The sequence below is a fragment of the Hylobates moloch genome, unplaced genomic scaffold (genome assembly GCF_009828535.3).
Source record: "Hylobates moloch isolate HMO894 unplaced genomic scaffold, HMol_V3 SCAFFOLD_11, whole genome shotgun sequence".
NCBI lineage: Eukaryota > Metazoa > Chordata > Mammalia > Primates > Hylobatidae > Hylobates > Hylobates moloch.
The window spans coordinates 73,634,334-73,651,550 of NW_026652286.1; the positions used below are offsets into that span (position 1 = coordinate 73,634,334).

The window sequence follows — 17,217 nt, forward strand, 5'->3', positions numbered from 1 at the left end:
GCCATGTTGATTTCCTGCACCCATTAACTCGTCATTTAGCATTAGGTATATCTCCTAATGCTGTCCCTCCCCCCTCCCTCTAATACGGCCTCACTGTACTTCTTATTGATAAACCCTGCATTATTTATTACTGCAAGCACCTCTTTGATTTTTTTTTTTTTTCCAAGCATTAAGGAGGTAAGATTCTTAAGGAGCTTGTCTTCACTCCCTTCCTTCCTTATATTCTTTCTTTTACTGATTTGTCACTGCCACAGTTTTGGTACCTTTCTTCGTTTTAATCATGACCTCTGTCTTGAAGTCCACTCCAGTTAAACGTTAGACTCACTTCCAGGAAAATTTGGCTAAAGCAAAATTCATACTGGGCTTTGCCGTTCCATAAAGTTATATTTAAATTTTAAGTGCTACCACTTCAACATTTTGAGAAGTAGTTTCCTTGAATTCTCTGAATCTGTTTCCTCATCTCTAAAATGAAGATATAAATGCCATAGAACTTTTCAACATGCAGGAGACTCCATGACTCTGAAGAAATAGAACATGAGTAATATTGATCATCCCTTCCCATCTTCACTGCTTTTTTATATTCAAATAATGGTGAGTAGGCAGCTACACTTTGCTACTTCGAAGATCTTCAGAGACTTTCAAATCACTGTTCAGTGTCTGCTCTGAGAAATATAAGTCTGATGGGTATTTCCAGGATAGCTTTGCTAAAGTTAGACTGTGAAATTGGATAAGTAGCTTTCAAATTTTGTTAGGCATATGTCTGAGTTTTTAACATTCTGTACTTGCCAAGCTGTATCTCAAGCCATTTTCTTGTGATTTTCCTTCCCATTAGGTATCACCATTTTAGGACTCTACCGAATAGGAGGAGTGAACTCCAAAGTTCAAAAACTCATGAATACCACATTTTGTAAGTTTTGGATGAAGCAACTTACATAATTTTCGTGTTCTTATAGGTGATCTAAAGTATAGGCTTCTTTGACTAGTGCTTGTCTTTGAATATTTTCAAATAATATTTAAAGTTCATATTTGTATTCAGTTTTTAATGTTTATTTATAATAGATGAACAATGAGAATTTGAGGAGGAAATTTTATAATACTGTATTTTTTTCTCCCAAGCGTCCTTTGGTAAGCTAGAGATACAATAAGATGCATGGATGCTAGCTAGAGTCATTTGGAATCTTAGCTCAGCCACTTACAGGTTTCGTGACCTTGAGTAATTTGCTTAATGTCTTTGTGTCTCAGCTTCCTCATTTATAAAAATAGGGATAATAATGGTACCTGCCTCTAAAGAGTTGTGAGGATTGAATATGTTAATCTCCGTAAAGCACTTAGAAGCATGCTAGGCACATGGTAAGTGCTCTGTCATGTTAACAATTAGCAATAATTTCATTTGGGAGACTTATTTCATAAGATATATCTTTGAGGTTTAGTGTCAGCTTTTTATCAATTCACACAAACAACAGTACTAACATTAACTCTTGGCATTCTAAGAAATGAATACCTCTCTCTTTTGACCTACTTATGTTTGTGCCCATTTTTCATAATCGCATAAGAAATATTTTGAACTGCACAATTTAAACACCTTGTTTTATTCTTTCCAGCTCCTAAATCCCCTCCTGATATTGATATTGATATTGAACTGTGGGACAATAAGACGATAACAAGTGGGCTGAAAAACTACCTCAGGTGAGGAGGGTTTAACTCCTGGTATTCTGGATGCAATCTCTGACTCACCCCTTCAGTAGTAACCACGTAACTTCATGGAGTCTGTGTCCAGAAGCTTCACTTGGTAGCTCAGTTCCCTCACATAAGGTGAAATAGCATGACATGGTAACACTTACATTTAGTGTTCTGGAACTTGTACTTGATTTTTTCAATAATAATTTAAAAGGCTATGTAATATTTTGAGTACTGAATTAGTATTTGTTGTCCCATATGTATATGGGAGTTTCATGTACTTTTTTAAATAACAAATTAGAATGGAAAGTTATGTTGTTTTTGTTTTGTTTTTTAACTATTGTTCCCATATTTGTTCCTCTGGTAAGGTAATTCTGATACTGGGAGACTCCCAGTCTCCCTTCTTAATACAGTCATGGAAAGAAATACTAAGTACTTAATACAGTCATGGAAAGAAGTACATTGGTGTGTTCGAGGTCTGCGTTTTAGGTCTCTCTGTGGCCCCACTACTGGAACTCTATCATACTGCCAAATCACCCAATTCTTTTATTTACTTATTTATGTATTATTTTATTTTTAATTGATGAATAACAGTCACCTAATTCTTCAAGAAACATTTAAAGTTTAGGGGAGAATAAAAGATACTGCTATTCTAACATGTGCTTCACTTCTCTGTTGTAGGTGCCTTGCAGAACCACTGATGACTTACAAGTTGCACAAAGATTTTATCATTGCTGTTAGTAAGTATACTTGCATCACATACACGTTATAATTGATGTAGTTTTATGCTGCCGTACTTAGGCATATATTACTAGTATCAGCTAGTGAACATTTTTTTCAAGTATTGCTTAAAAAGTTGTTAATCTGAGCCGGGTGCAGTGGCTCACACCTGTAATTCCAGCAGTTTGGGGGGCCGAGGCTGGTGGATCACCTGAGGTCAGGAGTTCGAGACCAGCCTGACCAACATGGAGAAACCCTGTCTCTACTAAAAATACAAAATTAGCTGGGCATGGTGGTGCATGCCTGTAATCCCAGCTGCTCGGGAGGCTAAGGCAGGAGGATCGCTTGAACCCAGGAGGCAGAGGTTGTGGTGAGTCGAGTTCGCGCCATTGTACTCCAGCCCAGGCAACAAGAGCGAAACTCCATCTCAAATTAAAAAAAAAAAAAAAAGTTGTTAATCTGCTATTTAGTAATTTATACTGTGGTTTAGAAGCCAATAAGAAATTGCAGAATTAACTGAAATATTTTGACACTTAGTGAGACCTCATTGGGTAAGTGTGGTGATTATAAAGAACCATGAGGAATTATTATTCTAATTTCATTTTATTTGAATGACAAATATCAGTTTCTTATAAGAGCAACTAAGCAGGACTGTAAATATGTACAGACAATTATGTCCCTGCACATGCTCATGTGCTGTATTCCTCAATCTGGAGATGAGTCAAATATCTTTGGCAGACAGCAGGTGCTTCCATCAATCCCCTCTCCCTCATATTTTATTTGCAATGATCACATTTATGTCATTTGTTTAGATCTGTGATTGCCATCATGTGATATGAAGAGATAGATCAATTTAAAATATTAGCAGGAAGAGTTGACATATGTTATCTGAGAAGTTAGTAACGTGTATTTGTAAACCATTGAGACTGAAGTGCCAGGTACCATCTGAGCCCATCACAACAACTTGTAACAATTAAGAGCTGGCATTTCATTGTTAAGATGTATGAGGTGTGACTACAACCAGATTATTTTTCACAATCCAAGAAAGAAATTAGTTGCATTAGTTTATTTGCCCACATTGTAATGTCACAGGAAATGTGTGCTGATAAAAGTGTCAGATAAAGTTGAATGACCTTGGTTTTCAATCCAGCATTTATGACTAACCACATGATCTCATATAAATCTACACTATTTAATTTTCTCTTGAAGCTCTCCACTCTACCTCCTCTTCATAGAAATCTTTCTAAGACATACAGGACCAGAGAAAATATATAATCTGACCTCTCATTCTATGAACTAGGAAATCAGAACCCAAAGTGGGCAAGTAACATGTACAATGACACTAATAAATTCATGGCAAAATCAGGGCTGCAAGCCAGTTTTTTGTTCTTTTTACCCTTAACCCAGAACCCTTTCTTACAGAAATTTTGCTTTATAAAAAAAGAAATTTGAGCTACTTGGCTAAAATGGCTTAACGAGCTTATTGTTTTAGTCAAGCTTTTGGTCACAAGTTTTTTCTCCATTTGCTTCTGTGGCAAATGATGATTATATTATTATAATAATATTCATGACCATGATATTTAAAATATCTTATATATCATATATAAGAACTCATCTTTTGTCTGGACCTAACATAGCCATATTTACTAGATGTTAAGTTAAGAAAATTAGGTTATTTGGTTTCAAGCAGCAAAAGTCCACCTCAGTATAAAGGGGAAGTTATTCAGATCCTAAGAGATATTTCAGTGAATTCCTTGGTAGAACAGAGGTCAGGGTTTCCATGAGCCTGCAACCAGGAACTGCCAAGTTGGGATTTGACATTTCTCTACTCACTCTTTCTGGAGGATCTCTCATCTTTGTTCTCTACTGTATTTCTATCATTCTCACTTTCCTTCCCAGTCAGATTTTCTTGGAGTACATTTGGTCACTTCAGCCCTGATTTTACATTATCTGCCTTTTCACATATGCAGAAAGATCAGATTTTTGATGTCTCCATTCCAATTGCTAGGTTAGACCTCATGTTTAGCCTGAGCCAGGCTCTCTCCTCACTCCATGTCTAAATAGCTGCACCCAGATGAAATGGTAGTCCCATAATGTGAATCCCATGAGTCGAAGTACTTTCTGGAGAAAGAATTTGGTACAGTGGGCAATCACCCCAGACTTTATTTGCTGCAGTAAGAGAATGTTAAATGAAGCTTTCTTGTTCTGAAATGTTAGACATTTCTCTAGCAGACATGTCAACATCTTAGTTTTGACTTGGCAGACAATACTTGCCATAGATGATTTCTTACATTTTACATTTACCATTGTTATTATGGGCTAAAAATCTATTGGGCTTGTGTTTATGTAATAATGCTAACATTTCAGAACAGCCCTTCTGTATTGTCTTTATATTTGTAAGATAAGGAGAGGAATCTGGGGCTTCATCTGGTCACACTGGGTTGAATCTCTAGGCCCTTTCTATAGGTGTATTACCACACTGCTATGAAGAAATATCCAAGACTCAGTAATTTATAAGAAAAAGAGGTTTAATTGACTCACAGTTCTGCATGGCTGGGAAGGACTCGGGAAACTTACAATCATGGCGGAAGGTGCCTCCTCACATGGTGGCAGGAGACAGAAGTGCTGAGGAAAGGGGGAAAAGCCCCGTATAAAACCATCAGATCTCGTGAGAACTCACTCACTATCAAGAGAACAGCATAGGGTAACCACCCCCATGATTCCATTACCTCACCTCTCACTGAGTCCCTCCCACAACACGTTGGGATTATGGGAACTACAATTCAAGATGAGATTTGGGTGGGGACACAGCCAAACCGTATCAATGGGCTAATACGTACTCTAATGACTGGCACATTAGGCAGTCTATAGCAATTGCTGTGATCATTCACATTTCTAAAGGTTTGATTCTGTCTTCAGGTAGTAAAACCCAAGCAGGTGATGAGTTTTGGCTGTCTCAAAGTATACAGTTCAGTGGCTAAGAGCATCTGTGTGGAATCAGTAGAATTGGGCTTCTTTGGCTTCTCTACTTCCTAACTTCATGACCATGGGAAAGTTACTTAACTTCTGCAAGCCATAGGGAATGATAATGACATTACTACATGAAACAATGCCTATGAGGCATGAGGGGTAGGAGTGGTTAGATTACTAATGTTTACATACCCAGTTGAATGCAATTAAAACTTGAGCACTTGCAATCTTTTTTATGTAACAGAATCTGATGACCAAAACTACAGGGTGGAGGCTGTACATGCATTGGTGCACAAATTGCCGGAGAAAAACAGAGAGATGCTGGACATCTTAATAAAGCATCTGGTCAAGTAATTCTCTAACTTACATTGTTCATTTAACTTATTAATCATTGTTAAGTTTGTTCATGTCTTTTTAAATTGTGTGATGATGTTATAACATTGGTATTATAATTAGAGTCCATTGAATTTGCTTAAAAAATAGTATGGCAGCTTGTTTTTAAGATATTTCTATATGAGTGTGTGTACCTGTATATGTTTATTTGCATATAATTATGCAAATAATTATATCCTTTGCAATTGTTAAACTAATGATGAAACAATTAGATGTGTCAACTTAAAAATGAAGGAGTATATAGTTTTTTTTCCTCCCAATTCTTTTAGGTGCATTATAAGCAATGAGTTTGAAGACCAGTGCTCTATACTACTAAAGTCAACAGGTTCCCCTAGGTCAAACTAACACTTAACTGTTAGATTCCCTCCATGTATTCATGATTTCACTTGATCTCTAGAGATTTTTCTAACTTTGCTGCTAGTTTATTCATATATTTAACATCTCTCTTTATAGATAAATACTGTATTAGCCAGAGCTGTCCGCAGAAACAAAAGCAATAGTGTGTGTGTACATATATTTAATATATTTATTAAGAGATAGAGATTGGTTGATTTTAAGGAATTGGTTCACTTGATTATGGAAGCTAATAAGTCTGAAATCTACAGGGCAGGCTGGCAGGGAAGAGTTGATGTTGAAGCTTGAATCCAAAGGCAATCTTGAGACAGAATTCCTTCTTACTCTGGGAACTCAGTTTTTTCTTTTAAGATCTTCAACTGATTGGATGAGGCCCACCCACATTTTGGAGGGTAATCTACTCTACTTAAAGACTACTCATTTAAATGATGATGTCATCTGAACAAAATACCTTCATAGAAACATCTAGGATAATCTTCAACCAAATATCTGGGTATCATAGCCTAGCCAAGTTGACATGTAAAATTAATCAGTATAAATAGTTGTATCTATCTACTATCTATCCATCTATAAATGGAAAGTTACAGAGAGAGAGACAAACACATATTTAAGCCCGAAGTTAGTTTGTCATGCTGCTGGAAACAAATGTCTAAATCCAGTTTTAAACTTACTTAAGAATTTCCTGTAGCATTATTTAGTATTTAATAGGGATATTTCCCATTTTAATGAGTACCATGATTTACAATAAAATGATTAATCCTTCATTCTTCGTAATAAGTAGTAACCCAATTTATGCTCATTTGAGCCATATGCATTTGAAATATAACTTACTTTGCTCATCCCTCCCCACCATTCCTGACTTCTTTCTGAACTTACAAAAGGTCAAGCCCTGCTCACCGAACAGCAGCTGTGGAACGTGCATTCAGATCACCACAGATTTACTTATAAAAAGAGCAAACAGCTAATAACACTCTTGATCCCTGGCAACTTTTCATGGCTGAAAAAAAATTAGGACAATCAACCTAGATTGGGATTCCAAAGACTAAAGGACTGATTCTAAATTTTCATTAATTAACTCTGAGAAACAGTATAAATCATTGCTTTCTTCCTAAGAGTCCTTTTGTTTGCTATCTGTGGTGTTTTCTTTGATTCTTAACTAAATTTAAATATTTAAAAGTGTTATTAAATTATAAAAAATATATATTGTGGATGGACTTATGTATTCATTAGGAGATATAACATTTTAGAAAATTATTATGGACTTTCTTTTGAATATAAAGGAAAAAGTGAAAGTTGATTTCTCCTAAACGAAAACCTTTTGATTTTACACATGGATATTTGCTAGTGGTATTAAATTTGCCTATCGATGTTTTTAATTCAATAATATTCAGGTGACCAATAATCCTTACTCAGTACAAATGTGAAACTAAACAAAACTCTTGGTTCTCTGTTTGGAAAGCCCACTCAGGAGCACATGACTTTGCTTCACGTATTTGGGTACTCTGTTATTAGCTATATATGTATGTTTATGATTGTTATATATTCCTGTTAGATTGACCCCTTTTTTTTTTTTTGAGACAGAGTCTCGCTTTGTTGCCAGGCTGGAGTGCAGTGGCACGATCTGGGCCTATTGCAACCTCCATCTCCCGGGTTCAAGCAATTCTCCTGCCTCAGCCTCCTGAGTAGCTGGGACTAGAGGCACGTGACACCACGCCCAGCTAATTTTAGCTAATTTTTGTATTTTTAGCAGAGACGAGGTTTCACCATGTTGGCCAGGATGGTCTCAATCTCTTGACCTCGTGATCCACCCGCCTCAACATCCCAAAGTGCTGGGATTACAGGCGTGAGCCACCACACCTGGCTAGCTTGATCCTTTTATCAATATATTTTATCTTTATCTCTAATAGCATTTCTTTGTTTTAAAATCTATTTTGTATGATATTGGTACAGTTCTTCTGGCTTTCATTTGGTTACTGTTTGCATGATACATCTTCTGTCCTTTTACTTTCAACCTGTTTGTATTTGAGTCTAATGTATATCTACTGTAGAAAGCATATAGTTGGATCTTACTGTTTTTTAATTCAGTGTGATAATCTCTGACTTTTGATTGTATTGTTTAATCCATTCACATTTAATGTTATTGATGTGGTTGGACCTATATCTACCATTTTTCTTTTTGTTTTCCGTATGTTTCATGTTGTCTTTGCTATTCAGTTTGAATTTTGCTGCTTTCTTGTCGTAATAGATTTTCTAGGGCTTATCATATACATCTTATCAGAATATACTTAATTCATGTGAGCTATAGAAACATTATTTTTACATAGTTCTGTTTCCTCTTTCTCCTTTTTGTGCTATCATTAATAAACATGTTATATCTATACATGTTATATCCTAACAATCCATTGTTATAATTATTTATGTAATTTTATGCCTCTTAATGAAGTTGAGGGAAGAGGAGTAGGTACATTTATAGAGTTTGATACATTTATTAACCTTCTTATTTACGATTTTTTAACCTTTTCATTTGTTCCTGTGAATTTGAGTTACCATCTGGTATTATTTTCTTACTCCAGTACAGCTTTGCTTTATGCTTTTCATTTGTGCTGTTCCTGTCAAATATATTACATTTTTACATGTTATAGGCCCAACAATATAATTATTAATACATACATATTATTAAGATTGCATTTTAAAATCAAGAAAAGGAAGGAGAAGAAATATGTATTTATACTCTTTTAATTACATAATTACCACACTGAGTTTTTTTTGTTTGTTTTTTGTGTGTTTGTTTGTTTGTTTGCTTTTACATGTGCATTTGAATTACAGTCTAAGGTCACTTGCCTTCAGCCTGAAGAACATCCTTTAGTATTTTTTGTGATGTGGATCTGCTGGCAATAAGCGCTCTCAATTTTTGTTTTCCTGAAAATGCCTTTATTTCACCTTCCTTTTTGCAGGTTAGTTTTGCTGGATAGAAGATTCTTAGTTGGGAGACTTTTTTTTTCTTTAAGCATTTTGAATATGCCATCCCTCTGCCTTCTAGCCTTTATTGTTTCTATTGAGAAATAAGCTTATTGGGGTTCCTTGTAGACCCCAATAAGACTTTTTCTCTTGATGCTTTCAGAATTTTCTTCTTGTCTTTGGCTTCAGCACTTTTACTGTGATGTGTCTTGCTGTGGATATCTCTGCAATTATTCTACTTGGAGTTTGTTGAGCTTCTTGGATATATAGATTAATGTTTTTAATTAAATTTGGAAAATTTTCAGCCACCATTATTTTTGAATATTGTTTTCCATTTATCTCTTTCATCTGCTACTGGTACTCCCATTATGCGTTTAGGAGTGTGCTTAATGTCACAGATTTTTTTCTGATGATCTATCTTTCTTTATTTTTTCTCTTTCTCTCCATTCCTCAGATTGCATAGTTTCTATTGATACTTTAGGTTTACTGATTCTCTCTTCTGCCAGGTCTAATTTAGTGTTGAACCCCAGTAATGAACTTTTCATTTCAGCTATTGTACTTTTCAACTTCAATTTTCATTTGGTTCTTATTTTTAAAATAACCTCTCTCTCATTATTGACATTCTTTATTTGATGAAACATTGCCACCACACCCCTGTACTTTCCTTATCTTTAGACATGGTTTTCTTGAGGACTTTGGATATATTTATGACTTCTTTGAAGTATTTTTCTGTTTAAATCTGACATTTGGGTCTGTTCACAGGCAGTTTTTATTATCTACTTTTTTCCTGGTGTATGAGTCACACTTTGCTGTTTCTTTGCATTGTCATAATTTTTGGTTGAAGACATGGCATTTTAGCTACCGTTTTGTAGCAACTAATACTGATACTAGTACTGATCCTCTCTTGCTTTTATTGTTGTTTGCTTGTTTATTTAGTATCTTTTTTTTTTTTTTTTGAGACAGAGTCTCACTGTGTCACCCAGGCTGGAGTGCAGTGGTACAATCTTGGCTCACTGCACCCTCTGCCTCGGGTTCAAGTGATTCTCCTGCCTCAGCCTCCCAGGTAGCTGGAATTACAGGCACTCGCCACCACGCCCGGCTAATTTTGTATTTTTGGTAGGGATGAAGTTTCACCATGTTGGTCAGGCTGCTCTGGAACTCTTGATCCTCAGGTGATCCAGCCGCCTTGGCCTCCAAAAGTGCTGGGATTACAGGTTTGAGTCACCATGCCCAGACTAATTTAGTATCTTTTGTGAACTATTTTAATGAAGTCCATTTCCCCCTCTGTGTGAAGTCTCTTCTATTATCTCTTCAGAGAATGCAGCCTTGGACATGACCACAGTCACCTAGGGATAACAGTAGTTTCAGGAGAGTTCTGTTTGTTTCCTTAGCTGATCTATAAAGCTGTCTGTTTCATTTGGTAGCACATCCAGCTTGTTAGTTTTCACTAACTGCTAGTAGATTGCTCTGTTGTTTTTGACAACACCCTGGAGCATGTCCAGTTAAATTCCAGCTCCTTGCCAGGTCACTTAAAAAAAAAAACAAAAAAAACAGTCTTTGAGATTTGTTATGATGCTAAGAGGGCTCTTTCTGTCTCTTTCCCTAGTTATTTCTTATGATTTAGCGAGAGAGTCAGAGTTTTCTGTTCTTATGGACTCCACCCACTCTGGGTAAAATCTTTGACCTGTTGCTCTTGGCACTGGCTGAGGGAGGTAGTCCTGAAAAGAGGGAGATTTTGGCACCATTATTCTTGGCCTGCTGCAACTCAGGTAAAGCCATCCACCCCAGGTGTCTGGCTAGTTGGAGGCAAAGAATTCCCTGAGTTGAAGAGGCTGAATTCCCAGTGAGTGCCTTTTCAGTTGCATTCACTGGGAATTCAGCCTCTGCAACCCAGAGGTAGAGGGCCTGAGACATGCTCACAGCCTGCCAACCCCATGAGATACTGCATCACTTGACTTGGGGCTGAGAAGAGAGGGAGCCCTGTCTTCTTGGCCACATTTGCCCAGAGTGAAGTTTCAGTCATATTAAGCTGGGGGTGGAAGAAAGAGGGAGCCAGTTGTACCTCAGAAGCCACAGACTCTTGGCTTTTCTTGCTGTAATTAGTAGATTTGCTTGAACAAATATTTCTTTATTCTTTAAGTTTTTTTCTAGAGACTTGAAGTGTTTTTGGTTATGTTTTTAAATAATAATTTTTTATCCGTTGTGATTTTTTCTCTGAGTATTGGATCCATGGGGGCTCCTTATGTTCTACCATTTCCATAAGCAGAACTCTTAAGCATATGATGTTGGTTTCTTTATGTGTAAACTCCTAGATTTGAAACACCACAAGTTGACAGCTCCTGATATACATTTCCTCTTTTAATAAAAGAAAGAGAAATGTTCCAGGAGACAGCAGTTGAGTATCAGCTCCCTACATGAATTGAGGGAATAAGTAGTAGAACCTGCTGAAATGGTGAATGGTGGGAGTCTGTATCAATTGAGTAGCCCAGCAGAAAGAAAATTCAATGAAAAGAAAAGCGATCATCAAAATAATCCGTCTAATGTGCAATGTAGTCATCAACCCACCTTTCAAAACCAGGTTTTTGAGATTCCCAAGTTTATTCCTAATGAGCTTAATATTAACTATATTCCACTTTATTTACATTGTGGGAACCCATGACATTTTAGCAAGAGTGCCTAAAGCTAATTTAATTTCAGGGATAATATTGAGATCATATATAATTTAATTTATTATTTTATTTAGTTCTTGCAATAATCCAACATGGGTTGTTATATATAGAATTTACAGATAAGGAAACCAAAACCTAGAGATATTAAATAACGTAAATGAGCTTACCCAACTTCTAAGAGATGGATCCAAGCTCTGAATCTAGATAGGCTTACTGCATTTACATACTACTTTCCTGAGTAGATTTTCTAATACATATTAAGCAATTAATGTATAATATTTTATTATATTAAAAGGAAACTTGGAATGAAACTCTTCTTACTTGAACTAAATGCTTTCTTAGCTAGTGCTCTCTGTGGCATAAGGAAAACGTCAGTCAGCGTGGCAGCCTTCTCTTCCTATTCTGTGACAGGAGTTGCATAGATAGTCTAAAATCCTGGATTTCCCATAAAATCTTACTTTTGGTTGTAGAATGCAGTTTGTGACGCATCGTCAGTCTGACATAAACATAATCTTGTGTTATGCTAATAAACTGACTTGGAGTAAGATAGAAAAGTGAGCGGTTAAACTAAAAGATAAGTCAAACAAATGAGGTATCCTCTAAAGAATGTATCTGATTTCCAGCATAAATTAGTGAACTAGTCAAAGTCATTCTTGAGAGTTGCTAGGATTACTTCGCTCAGGTAAGTGATATCAGAGGTTTTTGATTTGTCAAGCCAGCAATGATGCTACCACATCTCCTTGTCTCACTGTTTGCCTAGCACAGCACCCAACACTAGGGAGGTACTCAGGGAAGTTTTGGATGGATGGATGGATGGATGGATGGATGGATGGATGGATGGAAAGAGGAAGGAGAAAGAAAAAAAAACATGTGTTGGCCAATGATCTATCCCAGGAGCTCGAGGAACCCACTGACTTGCAGTCAGGAGACCTGAATTGAAACAGCCACCTCTGTCCTGAATTTGTTGTGACCTCAAAATACATGTTTCTTTGGGAGCCTCTAAGGTTTTTAAAATGTGTACAATAGGAATATCTGACTTACTGGGAAGATTAAATACAATAATATGTAGGAAAATTCCTAGCAATAGGTTCTCAATAATATGTTTGGTGACTCCGAATATAATTGCCACCAGTCTACTCTTAACTGCTTGTTCCAACAGAAGTACAGTAGCATTGAAAATACCAAACAGCTGATCATCTTTCTAGGGTAATTGTACTTGATTTGGGAAATTAAGGGTTTTTTTCTTTAATAGATTTTGTTTTGCCTGTAATTATGTTTTACTTGAGTTAACGTTATCTGTTTACATCTTTTTAGGCCATGCTCCAAATGCCAATTGGAAGTGGCTAAAGTAGGGCAATTTCCCTATAATGGCATATTTTACATTTTTTGCACCACAAATTTGATAGAAGAGACTATTTCATAATTTTGAAACATATAACTTAAGATATTTTTGTTGCTTGTTATTTGCAGAGTATCACTACACAGCCAACAGAATCTCATGACTGTCTCAAATCTTGGTGTCATATTTGGCCCAACTCTAATGAGAGCACAGGAAGAAACTGTGGCTGCTATGATGAATATTAAATTTCAGAATATTGTGGTAGAAATTCTGATAGAGCACTATGAAAAGGTAGGCTGAATTTTCATATGGAAGTGTCAAGTTTTATATCTTGGTTTTATAAAGGAATTTTGCGTTTGTATCATCTGTGAGCTCATAAGTTTTGTATAAATTACTTCTTAATGGGGACTTCAATTCTCTTTCCTTGTTATTGAGTTTTTAAGTGCTTCTCAAAATCCTTCAGTTAGGTGGTTTCCTTTCCTTCTACATAATTGACTTCAAAAGGTTTTCTTCTTTACATTGTGTGGTAAGTTTGTTACTCCTATGCAGAGAACATTTTAAAATCACTTTGTGGTTGGTTCTATTTTAACCTTCTCTTTGTATCCCTTTGAAATCAAACTCTTAATTATATAGAGGTAATGTTCTAACTAAACGAAAGAAAAAAATATAGGCAACAGTTTTGAAGTCTTCTCTATATCTAGTCCCTAAGAAGGATTTCTTGTCAAGTGAGATCTTAGAATAACTATGACAATGGGAAATTTTGAAAGCTGAATTAGTTGGAGTATTAAGCAAATTGAGCCATTTAAGGTCTAACAATTTGTAATCCTTTTCTCTCTGATCTGGTCTTTTCGAGAGAATGATTAAGGCCCTCTCCTCCCCTGGCTCCCTTCCCAGCACCCACAGAAGCATGCCGTTAGTGTCTATCTGAGGGCACAAGCCCTCTCACAATGCAAGAGCACATGGCTGTGTCCTGTAGCTCTGCTCAGACCTTAACCTGCAGCTAGCCACACTCCTTGACAGCTCAGAGCCAACAGCATGGCAGCATCTTCTCCTGAGAAGCAAGGAGCCGTTCAGTGGGAGAAATGATACAGAATGAGCCTCAGTTCCTCTCAGGTTATGTTTTTTCAGAGTATGAAGGTGGAAAGAGAATATTACAATAAAAACCATCAGTATGTCTTGTTCATATTTGGAAGGTTTCTTAAAGTTATTGAAAGATCTTCTAAATTTTATTTTTGGGAAATGGGAGAGAATGAAAAAGAAAACCCCGTGAAAGAAATAATACTCCAGATAAATGAAAAAGTTACAATTGCTCTAGGATACTTATTTTTTGCAGCTGATTAAGTAGCATATAGTTCAAAGCTTATTTTATGATAAAAGTGGCCATATCACCCTTTTATTGACCTTGGTCCATTTTTCTTATATGTAGATTTTTCATACTGCTCCAGACCCAAACATTCCTCTTCCTCAGCCTCAGTCTCGATCTGGATCCCGAAGGACACGAGCAATCTGCCTCTCTACAGGGTCTAGGAAGCCCAGAGGGAGGTATACTCCATGCCTGGCTGAACCTGAGAGTAAGTGCACCCGGCCTTAGGGAGATGCTTTCTTCATTCTTTAGTTCAGATGTATTTCACTGTATTGGTAATTAGGTAGAAACAGAAGATGTTCTCACTGATACTCTTTCCCCAACACCTCCTCTTTTATCATTTGTATATTCTCTGTCAATAGTTGTACGGTTGCTTGGGTAAGCAAATTCATTATTGATACAAAAGGAAAAAAAGAAAAAAGGGCTCAAGGCCCGTTTTTCTGCAACTATGATTAAGTACATTGGGTGCTACTTTGTAGCAGGTTTTGTCCTATTGTCAAAGTGGTAAAGAAGAAAGCAAGATAAAGTCTGACTGAAGCTGTCATTTTCTTCCTTCCTTTCACATTATGTTCTTAAAGCATTATCTCTTGGGTATCAGTGTCTGAAAGAGAAAAGATAAAAAGAAACAACACACATTATCATTAACTTACAATTCTGAGCCAAGCCCTAAGGTGATGAGGGTGGCACCTTGAGACCATGGCACACATTAAACTGTGGCTGTTTTCATTTTATTTTATACCCCCCACCCCAGTTTTTTGCCCACAGTCAATATTTAATAGAAAATAGTCAATAATAATTATATATTTTAAAATAACTAAAAGAATGTAATTGGATTGTTTGTAACTCAAAGGATAAACTGAGGAGATGGATACTCCATTACATGATGTGCTTATTTCACGTTGCACACCTGTATCAAAATATCCCATGTTCTCCATAAATATGCATACCTATTATGTACCCAGAAAAATTTAAAAAAAATAGTTTACTAATTTTTAATTTGGATATATGTGAATGCATTATTATGCTTTATCTGATTTTTCTTATAACTTGCTTTTAGGAACATTAGAAAATAAAACCAGCGAAATAGCCAATTTCTTACATTTCTATATTCTTAGCAGGAAAGGAAAAAGCCTTTGAAAACTGAGGCGCTTGTAATTTACTACTGACAGTTAATGGTGCCTTTGAATGACAGAAGGCTGAGTACTTTGTAACTTGGAATCAATCACCTGTGATCAGAAAAGTAAAAGAAAGCAGAAATATGTTTTTATTATACCCCCTTTCATTGATTCCTTGTAATATCATGAAGGAATCTTATTTCTCTTACTTCTGAATCCTGTTTCATAAACAAATTTTGTGTGAATTCAAGTCAACCCACTTAGGCTTCGAGAAGGAAAGTTATTACCTAAAGGCAGGTAGTTCATAGGTACATATATAATCTCCCTAAAATAGTATTGAAAAATACATTCGGCAAGTTCCAATGCATATTTTAAAGCCTTTCTCCAGTACTCAGGACAGTTCTCCATACTAGGTAGGGGCCTACCACTTAAATGGGGTCAGGTGGCCACAGAACACATGGTAAGTTGGAGAACAGAAGGGTTTTGGTGATGCTGTTATCAACAGATAGTTACAGTTGCTTTTGTCTCTCTCCCTCCTACTCAGGTGACTCCTATAGCAGCAGCCCAGACAGCACACCTATGGGGAGCATTGAGTCACTCTCTTCTCATTCCTCTGAACAAAATAGCACTACAAAGTCAGCTTCCTGCCAGCCCAGGGAGAAATCTGGAGGGATTCCTTGGATTGCAACCCCGTCATCTTCCAATGGACAGAAAAGCCTTGGTCTCTGGACAACTAGTCCTGAATCGAGTTCCAGAGAAGATGCAACCAAGACAGATGCAGAATCAGACTGCCAGAGTGTTGCTTCGGTCACTAGCCCAGGAGACGTTTCCCCACCCGTAGACCTAGTCAAGAAAGGGCCTTATGGGCTGTCAGGACTGAAAAGAGCTTCTGCTTCTTCTCTCAGATCCATCTCTGCAGCTGAAGGTAAGGCAGAGTGGAACTTGTGCAAGATGTCATTGTCTCAGTGTCACTTTTGCTGGATTATTCAGCATGGTTAAACAGGGATAAAGTTAATGGTGGAGAAGCTAATGATGCTTATCTACTTTGTTCCTGTGCTTGGATTTTACAACCTAGGCACTGTGACATTTTTCCTGAATCTTTCCATGTCTGTGAAGTGATGTCTTTGTAATTACTGTAGATTTTGATCTCCCCGAGTGATGGGTTGCTGTACTCAAAGAACATTCTGTACCTTCCCATTTGGGCTCAGAGAAAAATGCTTTCTTTTGTTATGCACAATTACTGTGTTATTGCTATAATGTTGTCTAATAGCACCTTGCCTATTTTCTTGGGCTTTCTTTTTAGGAAACAAGAGCTACAGTGGATCTATTCAAAGCTTAACTTCTGTAGGTTCCAAGGAAACACCCAAAGCTTCACCAAACCCAGACCTGCCTCCAAAAATGTGCAGGAGATTAAGACTAGACACTGCCTCAAGCAATGGCTATCAGCGTCCTGGCTCAGTGTAAGTGAGCGTTTGTATGTTCACTGTGTCTCCCAGGGATACAGAGAGGAGTTGAGTGTTTCAGGAGAACTCTTGGGAATCCCACAAGTTGAATACGTTGGGAATACTTTATCTGTAGGGTGGGTACAGTCCACTTCTGTAAGACTCTATTCTTTTCTATGAGTGATGTGGAAGTCTTCGGATATGTACAGAATCTCCT

The 17,217-nt window shown here is 36.8% G+C and overlaps 1 protein-coding gene across 1 annotated transcript in view; it reads left to right on the forward strand.

The window, feature by feature from the left end:
• The window catches only part of ARHGAP42 (Rho GTPase activating protein 42), a 309,205-nt gene that overhangs the window by 279,521 nt on the left and 12,467 nt on the right, over window positions 1-17,217 (forward strand). The window contains exons 14-21 of the mRNA XM_032167223.2: window positions 833-907; window positions 1,602-1,686; window positions 2,359-2,417; window positions 5,612-5,717; window positions 13,212-13,371; window positions 14,507-14,651; window positions 16,103-16,483; window positions 16,862-17,018. Coding sequence (XP_032023114.1) covers window positions 833-907; window positions 1,602-1,686; window positions 2,359-2,417; window positions 5,612-5,717; window positions 13,212-13,371; window positions 14,507-14,651; window positions 16,103-16,483; window positions 16,862-17,018 — 1,168 coding nt within the window. The remainder of the gene's footprint in view (window positions 1-832; window positions 908-1,601; window positions 1,687-2,358; window positions 2,418-5,611; window positions 5,718-13,211; window positions 13,372-14,506; window positions 14,652-16,102; window positions 16,484-16,861; window positions 17,019-17,217) is intronic.